Source organism: Saccopteryx bilineata, chromosome 6, assembly GCF_036850765.1.
Source record: "Saccopteryx bilineata isolate mSacBil1 chromosome 6, mSacBil1_pri_phased_curated, whole genome shotgun sequence".
Classification (NCBI taxonomy): domain Eukaryota; kingdom Metazoa; phylum Chordata; class Mammalia; order Chiroptera; family Emballonuridae; genus Saccopteryx; species Saccopteryx bilineata.
The window spans coordinates 154,904,298-154,930,225 of record NC_089495.1 but is presented as its reverse complement, the minus strand read 5'-3'; the positions used below and the strand labels follow the sequence as shown (position 1 = coordinate 154,930,225).

The window sequence follows — 25,928 nt, the reverse complement described above, 5'->3', positions numbered from 1 at the left end:
TGTGTGTGTGGTGTGTGTGTGTGTGTGTGTGTGTGTGTGTGTGTGTGTGAGAGGTGACATTTGAGCAGAGGCTGGAAGGAGGGAGGGAGGGAATGAGGGGAGGGAGACACGCACAGATCTGGGGGAGGGCCTCCTGGCAGCAGGGGGAGAAAGTTAAGGAACAGGCGGGGGGAGGGGAGCCGTCAGGCTGCATTAAGACCACAAGGCCATAGTCAGGACAGCAGCTTCCTCTCTGAGTACAAAGGCCGGTACTCATGGTACTCAGGACCCGCCAGGTGCAAACACCACACACCCTTATGGTAGTCCTATAAAGCAAGTGTTATTTTTCTACCTCGTGTTTCAAGGCCCAGAGGGTCAAACAACTTGGGGGGGGGGGATACCACTGGGACGTGAACTTGAGCAATCAGCACTCCACTATCGTCTGCACTCGCTAGTATCCCAGCTCAGTCGCCTCCTAGTGCTGTGTGGCCTCCCACTAGTCACAGAGCCTCTCTGAGTCTTGGTTTTCGGGAGTTTGTAGGGAGTAGTGCATTGCCTGCCTGTGCCATCTCGTGTGCCGCCTGTGCCACCTCCCGCAACCCTCCCTCCCCATACACTCGTGCCAGCAGGACGCCAGAGGGCAGGCAGCACCCTCCGCTTCTCCCAGCCACCGGTTCTGGTTCTGGATTTGTGCGGTCTGTTCGCTGAGCGGCAGCAATGCCACCTGGTAAGTTCAAGGCCGGTGTCTCAGGACATCAAGGGAAGTCAAATGCTCCCTTTCCCGCTCCATCTCTGAGAGCCAAGGTGGAAGAACCACCCGTCCTGAGCCACCATCGCCCTGTGCCTTCGGGGCCAGGCCCCGCCCGTTCGTCCGGGAAGGCTGGCCTGGCTTCTCCTGGGGACCAGCTGCTGAAGCTGCAGACCGCTGTGTGGCTGAGCAGGCACCAGAGCAGCCGACCACGACTGTGACCCCGGAGTTCCTAGGACTGTCAGAGAGTGTCCCCTGACCCACGGACAGGTTCTCACTTTTCCAGCGATCCATGTCAGAAATAGGTTCCTACCTGGAAGTGTGTGTTTAAATGTTACCCCAGAGAGTTGATGGCACCTGCACACGACCTCCTTGATAATGGCCGCTGTTGAACCCCCTTATTCCTCCAGGTCAGGGGGACGTCTTCCCTGGGGATGGACTGCAGTGATGGCAGCCCCAGAGAGAAAGTTCCCGGGACTGTCGGGCCCGTGGGTGTGTTGGTGTGTGAGGCCCCTCTCAGGAGGTGTGTGTATCTGCCCCATTTGTGTGTCTGTGTATGTTTGCCCATCTGATGGGATGATGGGATGCCACAGGCCTCTAACTTTGCCAGGCAGGCCTGGCCAGGAGGACATGGCCAAGTCCCCACTGCTAGAATCTTTGCTTCACCTACAGATGATGCCCAATGGGTAGTTGGCTCCTTCTGCGCCTACCCAGGGAAGTGTCCTACCCACAATCTTCTTGGGGGACTGCAGCAAGTGCCCTGGCCTAGGATAGGCATCCGGAGACCCTCAGGCAAGTCCCCACTCCTCTCTGGGTCACTCTTTCTCATCTGCGAAAGGATGGAATGGGAGAGAGCGTTCGTTACATGTTCTGGACACCTACTGTATGTCGGGTCAGGGGTGCTTCAGGGAATAGCACAGCCCTTCCCTTCAGGAGCTCCCAGCCACAGCCTCCGAAGTCCTCCCAGTTCTAGAGCCTACTGGGGCGGTGACCCGGAGAAGAAATCTGGACCCAAGCCACCAGTGAGCGAAAGGAGCTGTGGGGTGCAGAGAATGAGAAGGCCAGAAGAGGGCACCGCTTCCCTGGTGTACTTTGGGGGAGCCTCAGACCCTCCTCTCCCCAGCTCCCCTCTCCCCACCCACCTCCTGGGCCTCCTCTTCTCCACCGCCAGAGGGGTTAAGCTGGTGGTCCTCAGAGGACATCTGTGAAATATAAAAATGATGACAGGTACAGGGGAGTGCCCTAGCACCAGAGCAAAGCCAGATAGTGAGATGGCTGTGGGCTGGCCTTGAGGGTTTCTCTGTAACCCCTACTCACTGCCATTGACCTTGACCAGGTCACTTACACACACACACTCTCTCTCTCTCTTTCCTCTTTCTCTTTCTCTCTCTCAGCTTTCCTTATTGGTGAACTGGAAATAATAATAGCATTGTTCAGAGGGGTTGTTTTAGAGAGTGTGGTTTTATTGGTTGCAAATAAAAGAAACTTTGCAAATGAGAAGGCTGAGGCTCAGAGAGGCTGAGCCACTAGTCACAGTCACCCAGTTAGTAAGTGACAGAGACAGCATTTGAACCCAGGTCTCTCTGGGTCCAAACCCTGTGAGCTCCCTCTGCTTAGCATTGCTCCATTAGAAGGGGGAGGTTGATTAGAGAGGCCCCAGGCATGTCCCAGAGCCCACACATGGGCCTTGAAGTCCAATTTCACGGAACCTAGGATCAGGAGTGGGAGAGGAGACAGGAAACCCAGGTCTCACAGTGTCTCCAACCACAGGGCCCTGGTTACATCCTGTCCTCAGCAGACCGTGAGCCACGGAGCCCCAGCAGTTGGGTTGATCTTAAAAAGAGCGTGAGCACTCCCCAGGGGGAGGAGGGTGATTGAACCCGATCAGGTCAGGCACCCACCTCTGGACCAAGCACCTGTGTGTGACTAGAGGGACCGCTCCTGAGGCAGAGAGGGCAGAGCTTAGAGAAAGGGCAGGGGCCGTGGGTGGGCTGACAAGCCACAGGATGAGTGGGACAGAGGACTCAACAGAGAGCAGAGTCACTTTCTAAAGTACTGTCTTGAGTCCCATGTGTCAGGCAAATGGAAAGAGACTGATGTTGGGACATTTCCAGAAGATGGTGGCTAATGATATCTCCCTCCCTTCTGTGGCATCCGCTTTGGACCTGGCATTTTTGCACTAATAATAAAAGTGAACGTTTAATGGGTGGTTATCATGTATGAAGCTTATCACGCGTAAGCCTCCTGCGTCTAATCCTTATGAGATATGCCCTATTGTCAGGTTCGTTCTGCAGCCCAGGACTCAGGCTCAGCTGGGAAGCATTGGTGTGGGGATGCAACCCAGGCTCTTCTCTCTCGTCCCCTGTCCCCCATGCTGGGCAGGGGGTGGGTGGGGTGTGGACCTGGAGTTTGACTGCCTTGTATGACTTTGGGCAAATTGTTTTACCACTTTGAACCCCAGTTTCCTGAATTCTAAAGTGAAAGGGGGAGCAACTACCACGTAGGGTTGGGGTGAAGATAAAATTAAAGGGAGACAACAGACACCATGTAACATGAAGCAATGACAAGAGGAGCTGCATACATGGGGCCGCTAGCTTGGTCTGCCCAGCCCTCTGGACAAAGAGCCCGTCTCACCACTACACGACGTCTGAAAGAGCCTCTGCTGAACTCGGCTGGGGAAGAATGCAGCCAATGGGTTCCTACAGGCCACCGTGTCAGTTAAGCAGCCCCAAAGCCACAGCCAAGTATAAAGGGAGTGGATACAATGAGAATAGCTCCTATACATGACCCCTCCCCTAGGTCTCCCATGCTGAGGGCTCAACTGACCTCATCTAACTGTCAAGCAACTTTTTGAGTCATTGTCATTAATCATATTCTGTAGATGAAAAAACTGAGGCACAGGAAGGCCAGGTAACTTGCCCACTCACCCTACTCATAAGTAGAAGACCCAGTACTTGAACCTGAGCCCAACATGCTTTCTGAGACCATGGGAATTTGGAAAAGGAAAATGTAACCAAGTCACCAGGCACAAGGTCTGACTCTCCCCAAATTCTCTTCTCTTTCCCTTCATTTAACATGAAAACTTTCCTCCATATAGGAAACTGGTGATGTAATAGACTCACTCAGGTGTCACCTCCTCCAGGTGTCACCTCCTCCAGGAAACCTTCTCAGGTGTTCCGCGGTTAGGGACCCTTGTTTGTGCTTCAGTGGAATCGCCTCCATCAGCCACCGGCCTCCCGCACGGCCAGCATCTGCTTGCCAAGGGGGTGCTCACAATCTGCTTATTGAATGACATTCGCTCCAGTAGTCGCTGAAACCAATAGCCAGTGGTTCCTTTGCCCTTTGTGGATCTCCCCTGACCCACGAAGCTTGTGTTCACCAGGGCTAATCACGGCATTTCAGAGAAGTCAGGTACCAGGCGTTAAAGGCAAGCTCTGGAGTTCTGTCCCTGGGGTCTCGGGCTGTAAAGGGAGGTAGTGAATCACTTGATCCACAGTAGACAGCTGATAGACCTTAACCTGTCCCGCCTGCCCCTCAGGGTGCAGGAGGATGTAAGGGATGAAAGGGCGTGGTCAACAGGGCTGAGTTCTGTAACAGGAGGAGGAAATGTGAGGGAAGCTGGAGTTTTCTGAGCAGTTACTTTCTGCCCAAGCACTTCATATGTAGCCTCCTCTAATCCCCGGCAACCTTCTCCAGCTCTTCCATAATTGCTTGTATGCATACATTTTCCGTACGCACTCCTTAAATTATGGTGAGTCACAGTCTTTGCTATAAATAAATGCGATGTGTAGAGGGTTTTATTGTGGCAAAATGCACACACACAAAATCAACTATTTTAACCCTTAACGTATACCATCCAGTGGCATTTAGTACGGTCAGATGTCGTGCGCCCATCCTGCTATAGTTACAAGAATGTCTGCATTGGCCCAAGAGCAGAGCAGTTAGCCCCCACTTCCTCCTCCCCATGGCCCTGGCAGCCGCTCTGTGCTTTCTCTCTCTCTCCATTTGCCCATTCTGGAAATTTCATGTAAATGGATTCACAACAGGTGGCCTTTTGTCACTTGGCATTGCATTCTCCGGGTTCATCCATGCTGTAGCCGGTAAGGGTATGTCATTCCTTCCTTATGGCTGAGCGATGTTTCGTTGTGTGGGTATACTATTGGAGTGGGTCCGTTCATAGCTCACTGGGCATCCGTGTTTTTTCTACCTTTTGGCTATTACAAATAATACTGTTCTGAATATCCAGGTACAAGTATTTGTTATAACGCCTGTTGCCAGGTTATTTAGGTAGATGCCTGGGAGGAGAATGGCTGGGTCATATGGTAATTACGTGTGTAACTGACTGAGACACCACCAGACTTTTCTGCAGCACCATTTTATATTCCCATCACCGATTTCCCCACATCCTTCCCAGAACTTGTTATTTTTCCTAAGAACCTTTTGATCTATGGTTACCCATATTTTACGAGCACATGGAAGCTCAGAGCAGCTAAGCAGCTTGTCCAAGACCACACAGCTGGTTGGCAGCAGAGCCAGAGTGTGAGCTCGGGGCCTCTGCCCTGCTGACTGCTGGCCTCCTCTCCCAGCACTCATGTGAAGCCAGAGGCTCCACTCTGTCTCAGCTCCTGGCTGCCCTGGTAGTCCCCTACCCACCACGGCTTTTCCTCCAAACAGAACCCCTCTGAGTGTGCTGCTGGGAGCAGCATCCTGGCACTCATGAGCAGTACGTGTTAGCGTGCCAGAAAGCAGTGCCTTCCCCGTGTGGTGACACAGCCAGATACCCCTACCATTGCCCCAGGAGGCAGGCGACTTCCTGTGTGAATCTCTCTTGGTCTCAGAATAGGTGAGTGCTCCCTGGTGAGTGATCTTAACTTCAACCATTTTGTCCCAGAGGCCCGCGGTGCCGCAGCCAGCCTCGCCTTGCTCTGCAGGAGCATGCCAGGTGCTCCGGGGCTGGCAGGCGCGTGGCACCAAGGCCAGCATCACTGTTCTAGGATACAAGGCGTCACCTGACCCCTGAGTTCACAGAGAAAAGGCCCCAGGTGGGGCTTTGCCACTCTGAACTTGGTTTTCCGAGGGTAGGGACTGAGTCCAGCTCTAAGTGCAGTGCCAGGCACAGGGTGGTGTTCGGACCCCGCTCGGCCCTCTGCACCCTCGTCCTGCCCCTCTCTGAAACCTCCCTATGGACGGGCCATTGCTCCAAGTTTCCAGGCACACTTACACCCTCCCATCAGCCCCTCAGCCCACTCCCACAGCACACTTCCAGAAACTTGAGGGGGACAGTTGCCATGTGCCAGGGACTGTGCCAAGCCCATGTGCGTTACCAGAGCGTGGCTGTAACAGTAGCTGATGACAGTGCCAGGTGTGAGCTGGGCCCTGTGCATGAGTCGTCTCGTGCATTCTGCCCCATTTCCCCAAGACAGGTGCTGTGACTGTCCCCATTGAGGACAAGGCTCTATAAATTCAGATTAAAGTGTTACTGGCTGACAGTGTTGTTTGTACCTCTGGGATTTCAGCTCAGCTTTGAAGGCAAGTAGGGATGTCTGTGTGTGCGGAGAGATGAGTTTGGGGCTGTGGTTGTGACCCTGTTTCCTCCTCTGACCTTCTCCCATATCGCCCCCTGCCCGTTTGGTGTTCAGCCCTGGCTGAGCAGGCCCCAATGCTGGGAGCAGAGAGGAACTGGGACATCCCAATCAGATAAATGGTGGTCCTGTGAGCAGTGATTGAGGACTCGTTGTCAACCTAAGTGCCCGCAGACGATGGCTGGCCATTAAGGGGGCACTGCTGGGCTCACCCAGCTTCCAGATCAATTAGAATCAGAAACGCAGCCAACGTTTTTTCCTGTGCTGCCTCTGCAGAGGGAACCAGTGCGCGGGAGGCAGTGTATGAAGACATCATTCTCCTTTATTGATTTCCTCCACTCTCCCTTCCCTCCGGTCGGGAACGTCTGTCTCCCTCCTGATGAATGTGTTGTTGTGAGAGAATGAGGAACACTCGTCATCTGATGGGCCCACAGACAGTGTCCTGGGAGGGCAGGGCGGCCGAGGGGAAGCCAGCCAGGGAGGGAGGCAGGAATGGTCCTGCGGGCACCAGGGCGGCAGAGGGGAAACCAGCCAGGGAGGGAGGCAGGAATGGTCCTGCGGGCACCAGGGCGGCAGAGGGGAAGCAACAGCCCCGGCCTCGCCTTCCTACCCCAGGGAGGGGCAGGTCCAGCATGGGTCAGCCCGGGGTGCCCCCTGAGCCCAAGCCCTGGGGATTCTTGGCTGAGTGGCCCCGGGGTTCTGTTCCCATGGGTCGGCCTGAGAAAGTGTGCACCTCTCTGTAGGGAGAATGGGGTGAATGCAGGCTAAGGACTGTGTCCCCCAAGACACAAGTTCAGGTCCTGTCCCGCCTCCTTGAGCAGGCTGCCTCTCTCAGCCTCAGTTTCCTCACTTGCAGAACAGATCGTGCTATCCATAACACCACCTTCCTAGGCTTGATGAAAGGATTTGATGAAAACATTTGGTGAAACATCGTGAATGCCAAGGCTCCAGCTCAATGAGGTCGATGAAGGAAGACTCCCGAGTCTATTTGCCTGATGACTCGCCCCATGGTTTTCCAAGCTGCTGGATGTGTAACCTTCGTGGGATCAGGTGGTCAGAAGGGACAGTTTCTTTCTTTGACTAAGAAAGAAGATAAAGTAGAAGAGTTAAAGCTCCTCAGTCCTCCAGGACGGGTCCCAGCCCGTCTGGCCAGGGCTGAGTTCAGTGAATGGTAAACAAGCCAGCAGAGGTGAGAAAACAGATAGATAGTGAGCCCGCCTCCAGCCCCAGAGCTGCTCAGCTGAAAGCAGGTTGCAAGTGGCCACAGCCTCCTTCACTCACTCCTGTGTTCCCCACCCCCACCTGGTGACAGCCCATCCCTGCTTGCTCTGCCTGGGACTGAAATCAACAGGGGGAGGGGACCCGAGGAGGTCACATGTGACTTGCGCCTTTGCAGGCCAAGGCCAGTTGTCCAATAAGCGATGGAGCTGAGCATGCCACGCTGCAGCGGCGTGTGTTGGACACAGTTAAGTTATAAAAATAAAAATAGAACATTGCGAAAGCCTGGGGCAGGCTGGCTTCTGCCTCAGGAGGAGCCGAGAAGGCCATCCCAGGGGAGGGGAGCCTTCACTGTCAGCCTCCCTCTGCCATGAAGCTGCTCTGGTTTAAAAATATTTTTTTCTTTATATATAGGTCATCTTTTGTTCATTTTTCACAAAACTGCAAACTGTCTTCTAAAGTTCATATATGTGTATAAATAAACACACACACGCATGGGCATATGCACACACATCCCAAATTGGAGAAATGATTTGTCCTTGTTAGAGCACACTGGGAAATTTAGAAAAGTAGAAAGAGGCAGTTTCCTCCTTCCCACGCCCTCCCTAGAATGCCAGGCAGGGGCATTAGAGATTTCTGGTACCACCTTGAGGAAAGAGAGCAAGTGAAAAGTAGGTAGTGAATTAGACACTTCCAGTTTCAGCAACAGACTAAGCTCAGCTAATGCACACCCATCCAACACCCAGCACTTAAGAAGGTTTTGAAATACACAGCTGACTTTTCAGAAATACTGAAGTCCCCATAGAACTCCAACCCAGAGCTGTGAGCATGTGAACTGACACCAAGGAGGCCCAGGAGGTATTGGGCCCAGATGTGGCATGGTAGCTCAAGTCTGAAATTTTAATGTCTACCCAGAGACAGGAAGATATGGCCTTGGGCAATGCTAGAAGTGGCCACTGAGATTCCTCTGTGAATAGGAGGCTAGAAACATGCCTACCTGGGAGTGAGATTGCTGGATTGTATGGCAAGGGCATGTTTAACTTTATAAGAAACTGCAAACTGTCTTCTAAAGCAATTGTACCATTTGCATTCTTACCAGCAATGTATTCAAACTCCACTTGCTCCAAATCCTTGTCAACACTTACTATTGTCAGTCTTTTTAACTTTAGCCATTCTAGTATGTGTATAATAGTATCTCACTGTGGTTCTAATATAACCTTGATGATGAAACGAAACAGGACAGTGGGGAAAATTATAGATCAACTTCACTCATGTTCGTTTAACATTATATTTATGACATTTCTGTTCATATTCATGAGTGAAATTGACCTACAATTTACATACAATATTATATATCACAACAAAAGCAAAATTTATCTCAGTAATGCAAGAATGGTTTACCTTATTAACAAATTAAAGGAGAAAAATAAACATGAAATCTCAATGTAGAAAAGATGATAAAAATAATCAATATGACTAAAAAAATAAAGAAAAACTTGACACAAACTACCAAGAGAAGATAACTTCCTTCCCCTGATAAGCTATATTTTCAATAAATATCCTGCTTGATGGTAAATGTTAGAATTATTCTTTTTAAAATCAGACCAAATATGTCTCTATAATCCCTTCTGTGTACTAGAGTTAATTGATAGTGCACTAACATAAGGAAAAGCAATAGGAGGTAGCCCTGGCTGGATAGCTCAATTGGTTAGAGCATCATCCTGAAACACAAAGGTTGCCAGTTCAATCCCCAGACAGGGCACATACAAGAGCAGCTTAGTGTCCCTGTCTCTCTCTGTCTCTCTCTCTCCCTCCCCCCACGTTGTTCTTGATGAAATGAATAAAGAAAAATTTAAAAAGAAATAGGCATAAGAATTGGAATAGAAAGCTACAAAAGTGTCAGCATTCACAAACTACAGATCTTCTACATAGAAAATCTGAGAGACTCCTGTTTGGCAATGCTATATACAAGATGAACATACAGAAATCAATAATAGTGCAATGCATTCAAATGTATTTAAGAACTCAAAAGATACCATTGAGTGAAAAGGAAAGTGGCAGGCTGTGAGAAAATGTTTTAGAATATTGGTGGCTTTGAGCATTGTGCAAATACCAACAACAGTGAATAAATCTGTGTACTGTTGTACTTATATCTCTTTCCTTAGCAGCAATTCCCAGAGTGGAATTTGGGGGATCAGGAGAACTGAAAATGCTTACGGCTCAATGCATTGTTGCCAAACTGCTTTCAGAAAGGGTTGCACCACTTTATATTCTGGCCAGCAGAGTAGAAAAGTAACTGTTTCAGAGGTAACATTGTTTTTTCTAACTTAATTTCTTATTTTGGGATGTTTTTTCACATGCAGTTGAAAGAAATCATATAGAGAGATCCCATGACCCCTTTATCCAGTGTCCCCCAATGATAACATCTTGCAAAATTATAGCACAGTCCATCACAGCCAGGATGTTGATGTAGCTACAGTCAAGATGCAAAACATTGCCACAACATAAGGATCTCTCGTGCTGCCACACTGGCCTCCTCCCCTCCTTCCGATCCCAGCTACCACTAATCTAGTCTTTATTTCTTTACCTTTGTCATTTCAAGAGTGGTGTATCAATGGAATCATGAGGTGACATTTTTTAGGAAAATTATTGTCAAAATACAGAAGAGACAAACTTACAAATAGAGGAACTATAGGAAACACATTTTTGAATTGGCTAGTCTCTAGACCAGCATTGTCCAAAAGAATATAATGAGAGCCACGTGGTATAATTTAAAATATTCTATAGCCACATTTAAAAATAGATAAAATAAAATATAAAGACATAGGTAAAATTAAAATTAACATATTTTACTTAGCCCAATACACCATTTCAACATACAGTCAGTATTTTAAAACATCATCCATGAGCTATTTTACATTCTCTCTTTGTATTAAGTCTTAGAACTCTGGTGTGTATTTTGTACTGATGGTACATCTCAGCTTGGATCAGCCACTTGTCAAGTCTCAAGAACACTGTGTGGCTAGTGGCTGCTATATCGGATAGCTCAGCTCTGGTCCAAACCGTGAGTGTGGGGTCTGTACATCCCCAGGTTTGTGAAGGTCTCCATGTTGGGTCATGGTTTTCAACTTCGGCTACCATTGGAACACCTGGAATTTTTTAAAATACTGATGCCTCACCCCCCCCCCCCCAGTAATTGGTTTTGGAAACAGTCAACTCTGGGATTCCTTTAAAACCTTTCAAGGTGCCTGACCAGGTGGTGGCTCAGTGGATAGAGCATTGGACTGGGACGCAGAGGACCCAGGTTTGAAGCCCTGAGGTCGCCAGCTTGAGCACGGGCTCACCAGCTTGAGTTCAGGCTCACTGTCTCACTGGGATCATAGACACGACCCCATCGTCACTGGCTTGAAGCCTAAGGTCGCTGGCTTGAGCAAAGGGTCACTCGCTCTGCTGGAGCCCCCCACCCCCCTGTCAAGGCACATAGGAGAAAGCAATCAATGAACAACTAAGGAGACTAAGAAGTCACAAGGAAGAATTGATGCTTCTCATCTCTCTCCCTTTCTGTCTCTCTGTCCCTCTCTCTGTCACACACACACACACACACACACACACACACCTCTTCAAGGTGGTGCTCATGGACAGCAAGGATTGAGGCACCCTGGTTTAAAGGCTTGTGGTTGTGCCCTGGCTGGTTGGCTCAGCGGTAGAGCGTCAGCCTAGCGTGCGGAGGACCCGGGTTCGATTCCCGGCCAGGGCACACAGGAGAGGCGCTCATTTGCTTCTCCACCCCTCCGCCGCGCTTTCCTCTCTGTCTCTCCCTTCCCCTCCCGCAGCCAGGGCTCCATTGGAGCAAAGATGGCCCAGGCGCTGGGGATGGCTCCTTGGCCTCTGCCTCAGGCGCTAGAGTGGCTCTGGATGCAACATGGCGACACCCAGGATGGGCAGAGCATCGCCCCCTGGTGGGCAGAGCGTCGCCCATGGTGGGCGTGCCAGGTGGATCCCGGTCGGGCGCATGCGGGAGTCTGTCTGACTGTCTCTCCCTGTTTCCAGCTTCAGAAAAATGAAAAAAAAAAAAAAAAAAAAAAAGGTTTGTGGTTGTGTCTTGCTCAATCCTGTCATAAATGCCATGGGATTCTGGGAGAAGTCTCTTTTCTGCTCAATTCCTGACCTGAGCCCTTGAGAGCACACTCTTTCCTCCCTAGCAGTTCTGAAGGCTTTTGTCTTCTCAGACCTGGACAGTCCTACCTGCCCTGCTCAGCTGGGAGACAGTCATTGAGGCTGGTGTTACAGTACTTGCACCATTGTCCCCACCCCGCCAGTGCCACCCCATTTCCCTGAGGATTTTCCGCACTGGGGTCAGCCTCCTTGGTGGCCAGCCGGCTTCCTTTCTGGACCAAGGGATGATGATGGACATCTGTAGAGTGCCTCACAGCTGCCCTGTAAAGAACCAGTCATTCCTAGGTTATTGATGAGACCCAGAGAGGTGGAGCCAGTCACCGAGGCCCTGCCCCTTCCCCGCAGAGGTGGGCCTGGAAGCTGGAACCCCGGACAGCCTCAGTGGGGGGGTGGCCTGGGCAGAGAGCAGCAGTGGCAGCGGCAGCCGGGCTGAGGGGCACGCTCGTCCTGCCTCCTGCTGCTGTTTCCAGACCAGTGCGCTGCCACGCCCGGCGCTCGGGGCTGTGGGTGGTGTCACTGGCTGAGAAGCAGAGACAGCACTACCCGTGTGCCTCCTCAGCCTTGTCACCAACCCTCTCCTGTGGGGCCTGCTGAACAGTGAACCCCTCCTCCTTCGCCCTCGGTTCCCTGCCCACAGCTTTAGTTCTGTCATCCGGTCAGGAGATACTCAAGTCTCACTGAAAAAACATCGTAAGCAACTTGACTTTATCTTTCAAGAGTTGCAAGGCATCTTTGGGGACAAGGACTTGGGAGTCAGCAGTTAGGACCCCCTAGGGGCCACTGGGCCACCTTCCGGGCCGAGAGAGCGCATGGACTTTCACTGTACCATATGGCCTTGGACCTCCCCGCTCCCAGGGAGCTCAAGAGGGCATGCTCAGAACTGGGCCACCGGGGACTCCGGTTGCCCAGACACATTTCCTTTGAAGTCACGGGGGCAGACGGAGGAGCAGGAGGAGGCCTCGTGTTGAGACCTGGCTGACACCACAGAGCCCTTTTATGCTTTTCTCTCCTGTCCCTCCTGTCCAAGGCTCTCACCCTGAGGTGGCGGGCACTTCGTCTTTCTTCTTGCACTAACGTTGGGAGGCCTGGAACTCTGGGTTTGTGGGGGTTGCTCCTGGGCCCACAGGCACCTGTCCAGCTCTCTGTGTGACCCAGGGCTCGGACTCCAAAGGGCAGGGGTCTGGGCACTAGAGAGAGGGGAAGCCTGGGCCTGTGTGCTACGGACCATTAGAATCCCGATTCTGGAAGAATATGTTGGAACAGGAAAACGGGCTGGCAGGAGGCATTTATAGAAGCACACCACTGCCCGTGACCTGGCCAGCCACATCATCTCCCGAGAGCCCCTCTGTAGCAGTGGCTCTGCAGGCCTGCCAGCGCCTCCGGGTGCTGTCCAGATAGCTTCCCCAGAGCCATACTCATCTTCCTCCCCAGGTTCCCCCCATCCTCCTTCCTCTCTTCCCCCAGAATGGAGAATCAGCAGAAAAAGTAATGTCTCTCTTGAAGCATAAATACTAACTCCAAGAGTGGCGGAGGGGAATGGACGTACCCAAGAATAACCCCGAGTCCGCCTGGGGGTACACTCGGCTCCTCCCTCCTCCTTCCTCCTCCGTACTCCCACATTTTATATGAAAAAGACCTGGTTTGTCCAGCACCTGAGCGGCCCAAAGGCCAAGCAGGAAAGGATATGAAACCCTCAGCCCTCTTATTTTAAGCAAGAAGCTGTAATATGGAGCACCATTAGGTCGGAGTTTCCCTTTGACAGAAATCTCCACTTTTTCAGAAGTGAGAATTTCCAAGGTGGTGAGAGCTGAGCGCTCTATCGAAACAGCTTCCGCCTCTTCACAGGAAGAGCTGAATGAGAGGCAGTTCTGCTTAGCAGGGAATGGGGACAGGTGGTTGGGTTCAAGCCCCAGCTCCTCCACTTTTTATCTGGTGACCTTGGCCAGGTGGCAGAACCCCCCCCCCCCTTAAAGTGGAGAGGATGACTATAGCTAAGATTACTATGTGCACTTACTGCGTGCCTGGCTGGAGCACCGACTTTAAGCTGGTTACATGTGTTGGTTCATTTAATCTTCATCCCCCATTTGAAGAAGGTACTAGTATTATCCTCATTTAAATAATTGTGCCTGCCACAAAGGGTTGTTTCGAGGATTAAGGGAATTAATTGCGTGAATTGCTTAGAACAGTTTCTGGCACGGGATCCTGATCCAATAAACGTCAGCCAGCAGGAACTGGGGTAACAGAAGTACACAGGGAAGCAGCAGAGACCCCTAAACCAGGACCCAAGGAAAGGAGAAACCCTTGTTCCCTACTTTCCCTGCAGGCTTTTGAGGCCAGGATCTGATAGATGGCCAGTGCCACCAAAATTAGATCTAGTCTGAACCTTTTTCCTGTCTACACAGATTAAGACACAGGGTAGCAAGTTGCTTTCCTAGCCTCGCTGGCCTTGCCTGCGCCCTGCAGCCGTGGGGGCAGTGATGTTACAGGCTCGGCGGGCGCTGCTGGAGGTGTGAGCAGGAGGACACAGCCGCAGTGTGGGCTCCTAACAGCCAGCAGTCAAGCCTGCAGGTCACTGAACAATGCGGCTTGCCGCCCTGGATATGGTTGTGTTCAAGTGGGATTGAATGGAAGAAGGAAGTAAACAGCTCTGCCTTTCCTAAAGGGGATTTTTTGGTTTCCGAAAATGCTACAAAATACAAATCCACTTCTGTTGGGATGGAACTTCAGGACTGGCTGCTGTCATGGTGGGCCTGACGTTAGGACAGGCCAGGACATCTGCTATTATATCTCTTCTGTTGCCGCTGTCCCTGATTTGTGGCCCACAGCTGGGGTGTGACTTAGAAGGGGCAGAGGGGAAGGTGAGCCTGTATTGCTCATGGCTGATGGCAGGGCTGGCAATGCTGGACGTCACAGGGCAGATGGACAGAGCCCTGGGACACAGATGTGTTTGCTCACACTCATGGATTTATGGAATGGACTTATGGCATAGTATTCATTTATATTTTACATCTTATATCCCCTTTGTTAAGAATAATTTTTGAGCCTGACTGGGCGGTGGCGCAGTGGATAGAGCGGCAGACTGGGATGCGGAAGACCCAAGTTCGAGACCTGAGGTCTTCAGCTTGAGCGTGGGCTCATCTGGTTTGAGGAAAAGCTCACCAGCTTGAGCCCAAGGTCGCTGGCTCAAGCAAGGGGTTACTCGGTCTGCTGAAGGCCCGCAGTCAAGGCACATATGAGAAAGCAATCAATGAACAACTAAGGTGTTGCAACGCGCAATGAAAAACTAATGATTGATGTTTCTCATCTCTCCGTTCCTGTCTGTCTGTCCCTGTCTATCCCTCTCTCTGTCTCTGGAAGAAAAAAAAAAGGAAAAAAAAAAAGGATAATTTTTGACATTAAAAACCCACCCCTGTGGCCTGACCAGGCGGTAGAGCAGTGGATAGAGCGTCGGACTGGGATGTGGAGGACCCAGGTTCGAGACCCCGAGGTCGCCAGCTTGAGCATGGGCTCATCTGGCTTGAGCAAAGCTCACCAGCTTGGACCCAAGATCACTGGTTTGAGCAAGGGGTTACTCAGTCTGCTGAAGCCCCATAGTCAAGGCACATATGAAAAAGCAATCAATGAACAACTAAGGTGTCGCAACGAAAAACTGGTAATTGATGCTTCTCATCTCTGTCCGTTCCTGTCTGTCTGTCCCTATCTATCCCTCTCTCTGACTCTCTCTCTGTCCCTGTAAAAAAAGGAAAAAAGAAACCCTACCCCTGTGTTGTTGAAGAGAGGAGGCAGAATTTTTAAAATTTTTGGATTAAATGAAAGAGAGGGCTGGCCTCCATAGCAGCATGCGGGGTTGGGGGGATGCGCAGAGCCTGGACTTGGGGGCCAGTTGCCCCTACGTTTGAATCTCATCTCTGTCAATATAAGTTGAGTGACCATCCTGTCTTCATCCTCAGGATCCTCTATGTAAAAAAAAAAAAAAAAAGTCATCATGTGACTTGGCCAGGTTGTTATCAGAGTGAGACTAGGTATGGATGCTCTAGATAATCAGGTCCAGGGCGTGGCAGCTATCATCACCCTCCTCGTCGCTGTCACTGTGTCCCATTCTGACACTCGTATCCTTCAGTCCTTCAGTGCCCAGTATGCGTTCACATGCAGTCACATGAAATAAAAATCACAGTATCCATTACCCGCAGAGCTCCTAAGTTAGCTACATTGGTGAGTGAGCACCCTTTACATCACCAGATAAAGCAATTGAGCTTCTCAAATGAGAAAAAACTAAAATCTCGTCAGTCCAAAGTCTTTGTTGATTTGGAGGTGAGAGAAGAGACAGGAAGGCTGAAATTGGGCAGGGGGTATGAAATGAAAATTCTGCAGGGACCCACTGCCATGACAAGGCGGGCAGTTGGAGAGCTGGATAGTGATGAGAAAAAGTCTGGGCCATTTTGTGTTTTTTTTTTCAAAGATAAAATTACCTTGTTACACCTGCTCTACTGTCCACTGGTCTTTGTGTGTCAGGTTTCTGATCGCAGCAGTTACTGAGCTGGCCCTGGTGGCCAAGCCTTATTCAATGACACTCATAAATCCTCACAGTAACCCTTATGAAGCTATCCCTGTTTTTTCAGAGGAAGAGACTGAGGTTCAGAGTGGTCCTGTGATTTTCTAAAGATGTGAAACAAAAGAACTGGCGTTCTACTTCATATATGCCTGTTCCCAAAGCACATACGCCATTCACTTTCTCGCATAGCTGTCAATTCCAGAGATTAAACTATGGCCCTCAGACTCTCCATCACTAAGTTACACTTTCAACAGTCACACCTGGGACTTATACCATACTTAGGCAGTTAGAAGATGATGCTGATAAATGAGTAAAAGTTAGTTTGCTAACTTCTGCTGCACAACAAATTACCTCAAAACTTAACAGTATAATACAACTAATATATTTTGCTTATGACCTGGTGGGTCAGGAGTTTGGTCAGTGCTCAGCTGGGTAGTTCTTGCTGGGATTTCTCATGCGGGTGGAGTCAGACATTGGCTGGTGCTACGTTTGCCGTGCCGGTCTCCAGGGTTGTGCCATCTAGAAGGGATGTGGCTGGCATCTCTGAACTGGCCTGTGAGGGACCTGGTGGCAAAAGCTCGTAGGCAACAGGGCATGTGGACAGGCCACCCCACCGTGGGTCCCTCGGGCACCCCGGGGCAGCCCACTGTCTCTCACGGGTTGGCACCTTCCTGGGTGTTGCGTCGGGGGCATTGGTTATTTTGTGCTATTTGTTCCCCGGGGGTCTAGCTCATGGTGAGCCGGGACCACCCAACACACAGTCATCCAAAGGGTCACCTGGGCCGGATGTCCAGGTTGGCTTGTTCCATGGCTGGCAGCTACCTCTGGCTGTTGGCTGGTCGCTCAGCTGAGTTGACCCATTTTGGTGTATGCTACTGGTCGAAGCAGTCACAAACCTGCTTAGACTCAGGAGGAGGAAACGTGTAGGGGCCCCACCTCCCAATAGGAAGAGTCTCAAGGAATGTGTGGTCCCTTTCGAACCACCCTAGAACACAATGGCATTCAACATCGTGGAAAGCTAGCAGTGCTATAGGACCACTGGGGATTGACGGTCACCAGCCAGCTCCTTCTCCTGGGAGCTGGCCAAGCTGATACTGAGTCCCTAGACCTGCTCACAGGAGCAGCCGCTGTAACAGCCAGGAACCGCTGCACCCTGAACCCTTCAAGCACTCCTGGGGTTTCTCTGGGTTGATAGGAGACTGAGATCAGGGTTCTGCGTTGGACTCTCCCACTTTCTCTCCAGTTAGTGGTCTCCCACTCACACCTGTACCCTCACCTATCTCTGAGCACCTAAGCACGTCTTTGCAAGTCCTTTTATTATTGGCTGGCACAGAGAAATGTGCCACCAAGTCTCCACAAGACGTTTCTCCCTAATTGCTAGTCACGGATGATAATTAGCAACTGTTAATTTCTGATAATTAACGTGGTAATACTTAGAGATAGTGGCACCTGGGTATCATCTTAAAAGGCTCAGAGCGGCCAGGCTTCTGCTTCTGGCACCAAGCCCCAAAGGATAACACTGCATTTCAGCTCCTTTAGCCCAGCACTTAGCTGGGACTCCACAGACGCGGGCAGCAATTGAAGAACTGACGCTTCTAGTCTTTACTTAGGTTCTCTTCTCTGGCTATAGAAATAATACATGTCTTTGTTTTTTGTTTTTTTTTTTAGAAACTTTGCTGAACACAGGAAAGTAATAAAGAAAATCAAATATCCATAACCTTATTACCCGGAAGCATCCTTCGTCCACATTTATGTTCATTTCTATCCAGCGTATGAGTTTTTTTCACAGTCAAATTCTTGCTAGACCTGTGGCTTCACATCCAGCTTTATTCATTGAATATGACAGCATAAATATCTCCTCTGGTAACAACTTTTATTAAAAGTGCCTGCCTTCCCCATCAGAAAAATCTAATGAACCTTGTAAATAAAGGGTGGGATTCATGGGAAGGGACACAGTCATGTAAAAGCAAAGACTTGAACGGAAGCCTGATTATGTGGGAACTAGGAATTCATCCCAGACCAGTGTCTTTAAAGGGACCCCCATCCTTGCTTCCACCAGCGGAAGACATTGGGTACACACATGGCAGTTACATCAGAAAGAAGACAGGAAGGCAATGAACTGAGGTGCCAGTCATGGTGTTTTCAAGATGGAGCAGTACAGGTCATTTGCATCTGCTACCTTACAATTTCCCATGCAGCACAGGGGAAAAAAGCATTGGATCAGCATTCAAAAAATTACAAGGCCCTGGCTGGTTGGCTCAGTGGATAAAGTGTCGGCCTGGTGTATGGACATTCCAGGTTCAATTCCCAGCCACAGCACACAGAAGTTACCATCTGCTTCTCTTCCCCTCTGTCTCCCCTTCTCTCCCTCTTCCCTTCCTGCTGCCAGTGGCTCAGTTGATCTGAGCATCAGCCTCAGGTGCTGGGGATGGTTGGGTTCATCTGAGCCTGTCAGCCTCAGGCACTAAAAATAGCTCAGTTGTTTTGAGCATTGGTCCCAGATGGGTTTGCCAGGTGGATCCCAGTCAGGGCACATGCAGGAATGTCTCATTGTCTCCCTTCTTCTCACTTAAAAAATAAATGAATAAAGAAGTAAATACAAGTTCACACATTAATCCCTCCATAGGCACGGCGGGGTGATCTCAGGTACATCCCCCCTCTGGACCTTGATTTTCTTGTGTGTGCTTTGAGAGAACTATTAGTCTTCCCACCCTATAAGGATGGTTTTGGAATCAGGAATGCTGCGTCCAGTAGTCCCTCGTGAGACTGCATGAGAAGTTATGCCCAGGTGATGGCCAAGAGGAAGCCAAGTAGCATCAAGAAACAGCCCATAGGTAACACTTGCCCATTTATAAAGACAAGTCTTTCAAATATTCTGTTACATACATTTCTAGATTCCTTAGTGACCCACTTGGGATGTGTTTCTTCACCTCTACACTTCCAGAACTATTTATTCCTTCAGTAGGAAGATGGTGTAGCCAGAGCACAGACTTTGGGATTAGACCTAGGTTGAAATTCACAGTCTGTTACCTACCTGTGACATCCTGTAGGCTGCTTACCATCTATCTCCAAACCTCAGTTTTCCGACCCACAAAATGCGGCTAATACTATCTACCTACAGGTTATTGTGAGGTCTTCATGGTATTATTTATTTGTAAATAAAAATGGTTTCATAATAGAACCGTAACTACATTTGTGTAATGAATATGATTTTTTTTTCTCTGTGCAGAGTTCCATAAATCTGTTTCATGCTCTGGAGGGGACTTCTACCTTTTCTCAAGCTCACTCCTTCTCTCAAGCTCACTCCCTTTCTCAAGCTCACTCCAGGCTCCGTGCTCTGCTGCTATAGAGTTTGACAGCTCAGGTCAACTTCGGCTTCTTCTTTTATTTCTTGTATTTATAGATTTGTATCCAATCTCCTCTCTACTTTCATCTTTCCCAGCCTCCAAGACCCAAATCCTTTTTTTGTCTTGCTGCCAAGCTTATTAGAATTGGCCGCTCAGCTCCAGCCAGGCACTAGCTGTTATATCTCCGAAGCCCAGTTCCATTTGCCTTATAACAGGGGCTTATTTGCCCATCCATGCTTAAGAATAATTCCTTACACCGAGATCGTGCTTTAGATTTTACTAAGTCCTGTCATAGCTGATGTGACGTTGACTCTCCCCGCAGTTTTGTGGGGTGGGCAGGACAGACCGTGTTCTTCATTATGGGGCACAGCCTTGTTCCCAAAGTGGTTTCACAGAACGAGATGCCATCACGTGGACAGAGAAATTTGGGAAACACTGGCCGGAGTGAAACTGCCCTTTCCGAGGCGTGGCTGTGTGGCCGTTCAGAGGGACTCGTCAAGCCTTCCATACGGCACTTCGCGGCTTCTTTCCCACCAGAGTCCTTTGTGCTAGAATAGTCCGAGGAAGCTTTGCTCTGGGGAACCCCCTCTGGAAAACAAAGGGGTGGCTCAGGAAGGGCCTTGAGAAATGAAGCCGGGTGAAGTTCACATGCAGGCACCACCCCTTGCTCGCTGAGTGACCTTGAGCGAGTTTCTGAACTTCGCTGACCCTCAGCTTGCTCCCCTGTGAAGGGTGGGAGAGGGGGTCTGTGAGAGCTGTAAGAATTAAAACAGAGTCAAGTGCTTAGCAGACTCCTAATGATGCTGATAAACCTGCAAGATACTTTCCTCTTCTCTCCCTCCGCGTTACCCAGGAGAGGTTCGTTTCCCAGCCTTCCAGAGCTGAGCAGTGGCCGGGCTGAGGTTGCCGTCCAGGCGTCCTGCTTCTCAAGGCTCTTCGCAGCACCTGGGGCTGTTATTCTCATCCAGGTTCTACCCTTGTGTCCTCCGTGCCTTCCCTTACCCCCAGCAACCATCCCTGGGGCTCTAATTCCCTTTCTGACAGATATTGGGGTTCTGGGAGCCTTAAAGGTAAGGGAAAATACCTAGCAAACTGCTATAAAAATCTTAATTATCAATCCCCATGTCACTCCCCTCCCACCAATCCATGCAGCCATTTCCCGGGGCTGCGCCAGACAGCCTGCCCCGCCCCTCCTGCTCCCCCCCACCCAGGTTCCACCTACTAAGATGCTGCCCTGCCCCAGTGTCACCATCCGGAGGCTGCTGTTTCATACTTTTCCAGCTTGTGAATTCAGCAGGCAGTACCTCTGCACATAGTAGGTGCTCTCTCTATATTTGTAGCCCTATTGGGAGCCAAGCCATCCTGCTCTGCCTCCCACCCCACTGTGGGGAGAATGACTTGGCTTGGCTTGGTGGGGAGGGCTGGCTGTTTTGCATTTCATTTTTCTCCTCTTTGTCAAAGCTGGTTCCGGAGGGAGTGGCTTGGATTAACCCAGTGCCCTGGGCCTTGCAGGCAGGATGACTCTGCTTCCAAGGGCTCCTACATGCCTCCAGGAAGCCAGCATGGGGTCATTCTATAGATCAGTCAGCTGTCCTGGGTCAGCTGATGGGGCGTGGCTGGTGCTATGGCATCAGTGCCAGGATGCCCCCTCTTGCAAAGAGCACCCATTTCCCCCCCTTCTTCTTTCTCCCTCCTTCAGTGAGCTCAGACTCCACAGATGAATCGGGCTTCCAGACTTGAGTGTGGCTTCCGTCCCTTTCCCGCGGGCTCAGCCAGAATCCACCTGTGCCATGGCTGAGATATGATGCCTTGCCCAGAATAGGGCCCGTAGGTCACCACTGGGTGGCTCCACCTCCCTACCGCAGGTGCTGTGACACCTGGCAGTGTCTTGAACGCTAACATCCTGTTTCAAAATGTCTGGCTTGGCAAGGGGTTGACACTCTGGCAACACTGAAAGTTTCGCTCGGGCAAGGCACACTGAGTGGCCCAGGCCCCACCCTCTTCTAGAGATGGCTCTGCCTGCCCCCTCGAGCCCCTTGGGTGACCCTCTTCTGGGCTGTCATCATATCTTGGGCTTCCCTGTCACCTGTTTGCTTGGTACAGGTCTCAGACTGCAGCAGGTATATAGCTCATCTGGATCTTGTTACAGTGTGATTTACAGAATTGGAACCGCCCAAAAGCCCACGTTTCTGACAAGCTCCCAGATGATGCCGCTGGACCATGGTTCACAGACTGAGTAGCAAAGACCAATTGTTCTCACCCTGGGCTGCATTTTAGAGTCGCCGGGAGCACTTTAAAAATTCCTGTTGCCCTCGTTTGAGCCCAGGCAGACCAGAATCCCTTGGAGGAGTGGCACCCAGGCGTTGGGGGTTACGAAGCACTTCCTGGGTGGGTCTAGATTGCAGCCAGTGTTTAGAGCCCTGTGCTGGGCTGTGGGCTCCGTGGGGGCCTAGCACCCATCCGACTTATTCTTCAGGTGTTCCAAGCTCGGAGCCCAGAGCCCGGCCTGGCAGGAATGAACAGACGTGCTTGTGGCTCCCCTGGAAAAGACTAGCTTCTCTCTGGCTCATTCAGACCTGGCCCCCACCAATGCTGTGTGCTGAGCAGGCAGAGTCAGACGGCTTCTAATTAGGTGGGTTCAGGAGGCCCATGAGACTTGGACTGTGGTGTGGCTTCTCTACTTCTGTTGACCTAAAACTACAACTGCTTGCAGCCCATGAGGAAGACACCACCCCAAAAAGGCTTCTTTGCCCCCTGCCGTTTCCCCTTCTGGATGCTGCAGCTCTCTGCCGGGGTGCACTTGGCCTTCAGAATCTTTCTCAACACTGAAAAGCCCACTCAGCAAAGCTGCTTCTCCATCCCTCCTCCCTGCTCTGAGCGTTTGAGCAGATCTCTACCACAGTCCCCAGCAAGTGGCATTGTAACTGCTTTGTGGGTGTGTTTGCTCTAGACAGGAAGTTTTCAAGGGCAAGGATAGTGTCATGTTCAGTGTTCGTCTTTTTATTTCTCATGTTGGGCATAATGGACTACTGGATGGATGGATGGATGGATGGATGGATGGATGGATGGATGGATGAGTGGATGGATGAGTGGATGGATGAATGGATGGATGAATGGATGGGTGGATGGATGGACAGATGGATGAACGGATGGATGAACGGATGGATGATTGAATAGCATTATCCAGCAATGGGGAATCCCATATAGGACAAGGAAGCCCTTGCCATAGCCTGCCACGAAAGCTGTGAATTCCTGGCAGGGAGAGGAAGAGGTTGGCACTTCCGTCCCAGTGGCCTGGTGTCCAGGGAGCTGGCTCATTGGTCTTTACTCATCAGGTTAGCCAGGTGGAGTTCATTTTAGTTCCATCCCCAAGGCCCCTCATCATGGCCTCCTCAGAGACATGGCTGCCCTTGCCTGCTGACTCTCTGTCCTGTCCGCAGAGCCCCCTCCCCGCTGGTGGGACCACGGTGGCAGGCCGCCCCCTTGCCCTCCAGGGAAGATGAGCGCCTGCGGGAGGAAGGCCCTGACCCTTCTGAGCAGCGTCTTCGCCGTCTGCGGCCTGGGCCTCCTGGGCATCGCGGTCAGCACCGACTACTGGCTGTACCTGGAGGAGGGCGTGATCCTGCCCCAGAACCAGAGCACGGAGGTCAAGATGTCCCTGCACTCGGGCCTGTGGCGGGTGTGCTTCCTTGCAGGTGAGGGCACCAAGGGTTGTGGACAGCCCTGCCCCAAAGAGAGAGGAGGCCCCCCGCCCCAGGAAAACCTGTCACCTCTGTGTGCATGTGCAGAGGGACCATGTGGTCCTCCCGGCTTCATGGTGGGGCTTTGGGAGATGGGCGTGGTGGTTGGTGTCCCCCTGCATTTACTTGTTTATTTGTTTATTACCCTAGTAGGTAGTACAATTAGTTGCTCTAATACATGTGCTTAATTTGAGGAGTCACTGCAAGGAAAAAATTAGAATGTAATGAAAACTAGTGGTGACCCCAAATTTTACCAGTTAAACTTCATGTTAGTCTCTTGTATTTTAGATCATGTTTCCTTTCTAACCATTTTTCTAATTCAGGAAGCCACCGCCTTGTGTCTACCTCTCACGGGTGGGACGGGCTTCCTGGGAAAGGCCCGCCCCTCCAGGCTGTCAGGAAGGGTTTCCCCCTCCCTCTCTTTCCGGGCCAGCCCCCTCCCCCGGCCACCTCCACCCCGCTCTTGCTGTCTGCCCCTTCCTGGTGCTGGTCTTACAGGTGGCATTACCAGCCCCACCTTGCTCCACCCTGACAGTTTGAGACATGCCAAAGGACCTCACTTCAGGTTTTGGTTACAAAAACTCCATTTACCTCTTCTTTACTTTTTTTAATTTTATTTTTCAATTACTGTTGACATTCAATATTATTTTGTATTAGTTTCAGGTGTACAGCATAGTGGTTAAATAATCATATACTTTACAAAGTGACCCCCCACCCTGGTATTTCCAGGACCTACCTGGTACTCCCCAGGATTTAGCAGGGAGGACACTTCAAGGCCTGGCCTGCTGGTGACTTGTGTCTGCCTTGGGAATGGCGTCCAATATGGACCTCACTTCTCGCTGCCCTAGACTATGTGGCATCATCTCTACTTAAATCAGAAGCAGAGTTTGAAGTCACCGGGATCTGGCCTCCAAAGTGGTTGGCAAGGCTTTGCGGGTTCTGCTCCCTGACGCCCACACCGGATCTGAGCCTGCCACACGTCGATTCTGTCCCGAAGCCACAAAGCCCCCACCAGACGTTTGTCCCAGCTCCGGTTTGCAGTCTGATCGCTTTTCACGTGACTTTTGGTGCTTAGGCATGTCTTCATGGTGGCACTTCTCCAGAAAGGATATGTGATGTCAGGATGTGCTCCATTCCCACCATGGGGCCAGCCACCAGCCAGGGACAGGACCCCCTAGGATTTGGAGCTAGTCCAGGCACAAATACATCATGGGTCAAAGATCTTAGAAGCATTTAGAAATACCATTTGAATAACTTTAAATCCACCTCCGGAAGGACCCAGAACAGTAATTGATTCTTGTCTTCATAGGTGAGGAGCGTGGCCGCTGCTTCACCATAGAATATGTGATGCCTATGAACACCCAGCTGACGTCTGAGTCCACAGTCAATGTTCTAAGTAAGTGCCTCAGACCTTCCAACCTGGGCCGCGGGCAACATAGAGCAGAGCAGGGCAGGGGGAAGGGTCAGGATGACCAGCTGGCTTCTCAAGAGCTCATGTCTTTACACTCAGCTGGTTGTGCTGACATGAGCTCACCAGAACTTGCTCTGCCAATGATGTATCCAATGGTGGTGACAGATTGCCAGAATGTCCCAGTCTTGTGACCCAGCAAGTGCGAGGGCATTTGTGCCCAGTATCTTAACCTGTTGGGCTGCTATAACAGAATGCCACAGACCAGGTAGCTTATAAACAATAGAAATAAATGTATTTCTCTCAGTTCTAGAGACTAGAAGTCCAAGATCAAGGCTCGAGCATGGTCATGTCCTGGTGAGGGCCCTCTTCTGATTCATAGCTGGTGTCCTCTTGCTGGGTCCTTGTATGGTGCAAGGGGGTGAGGTCGCTCTGTGGGGCATCTCATTTATAAAGGCACTTAGCCCATGCATGAGGGCCCCACCCTCATGACCTAAGCACCTCCCATAGGCCCCACCTCCTGATACCATCACATTGGGCATTAGGTTTCAACATATGACTTTGGGGAGAGGGGACACAAACATTCGGACCATAGTACTCAGGGAACTGAATCAAGCCCTCTGGTCCCCAACAAGACTGAGTTCATGGCCTTGGCCTCACAGAGCTGGTTCTAACTCTAGAATGAACTTGCAGTACAGTTCTGACACTAATCACCCTGAGTTAGCACAGGCTCCACAGTCTAAGGGCGAAGGCACAAAAACCCTGGCAGTACTGGGAGGTTCCAGGCCACCAAAGGAGGAGATGGGGCCCAGGGAGCTCATGCAGAGGGTAGCTTTGGGTTCCCAGCTAGCCGACACTATGGGAACACTTGACTCAGGAGGTTCAGCAGTGACGCCACTGGAGGATGACAGCGTCCTTGTGTCCCCTCAATTAGAAATGATTCGTTCCGCAACACCATTCCCTCTGGTCAGCCTGTTCTTCATGTTCATTGGGTTTATCCTGAGCAACATCGGACACATCCGTCCCCACCGAACAATACTGGCCTTTGTCTCTGGCATCTTTTTCATCCTCTCTGGTAAGTTTGTTGTTTTCATGCACTCTAGACTTTTGACTCCTAAACAGCTCTCCCCTGGGAAGTCCTGGTCACGGTTATGGCTCCACCCCTGGTAGCAGACCGG

General features: G+C 50.8%; 1 protein-coding gene across 4 annotated transcripts in view; it reads left to right on the top strand.

Moving 5' to 3' along the window:
* The window catches only part of CACNG5 (calcium voltage-gated channel auxiliary subunit gamma 5), a 46,405-nt gene that overhangs the window by 4,801 nt on the left and 15,676 nt on the right, over positions 1-25,928 (top strand). For all 4 annotated transcript variants that reach the window (XR_010726121.1, XR_010726122.1, XR_010726123.1 and 1 more), the window contains exons 2-4: positions 23,043-23,297; positions 24,652-24,738; positions 25,685-25,825. Coding sequence is in view for 1 of the 4 variants with exons in the window: in XM_066236022.1 (XP_066092119.1) it covers positions 23,102-23,297; positions 24,652-24,738; positions 25,685-25,825 (424 nt within the window). In the remaining 3 variants the exon portion in view is untranslated. The remainder of the gene's footprint in view (positions 1-23,042; positions 23,298-24,651; positions 24,739-25,684; positions 25,826-25,928) is intronic.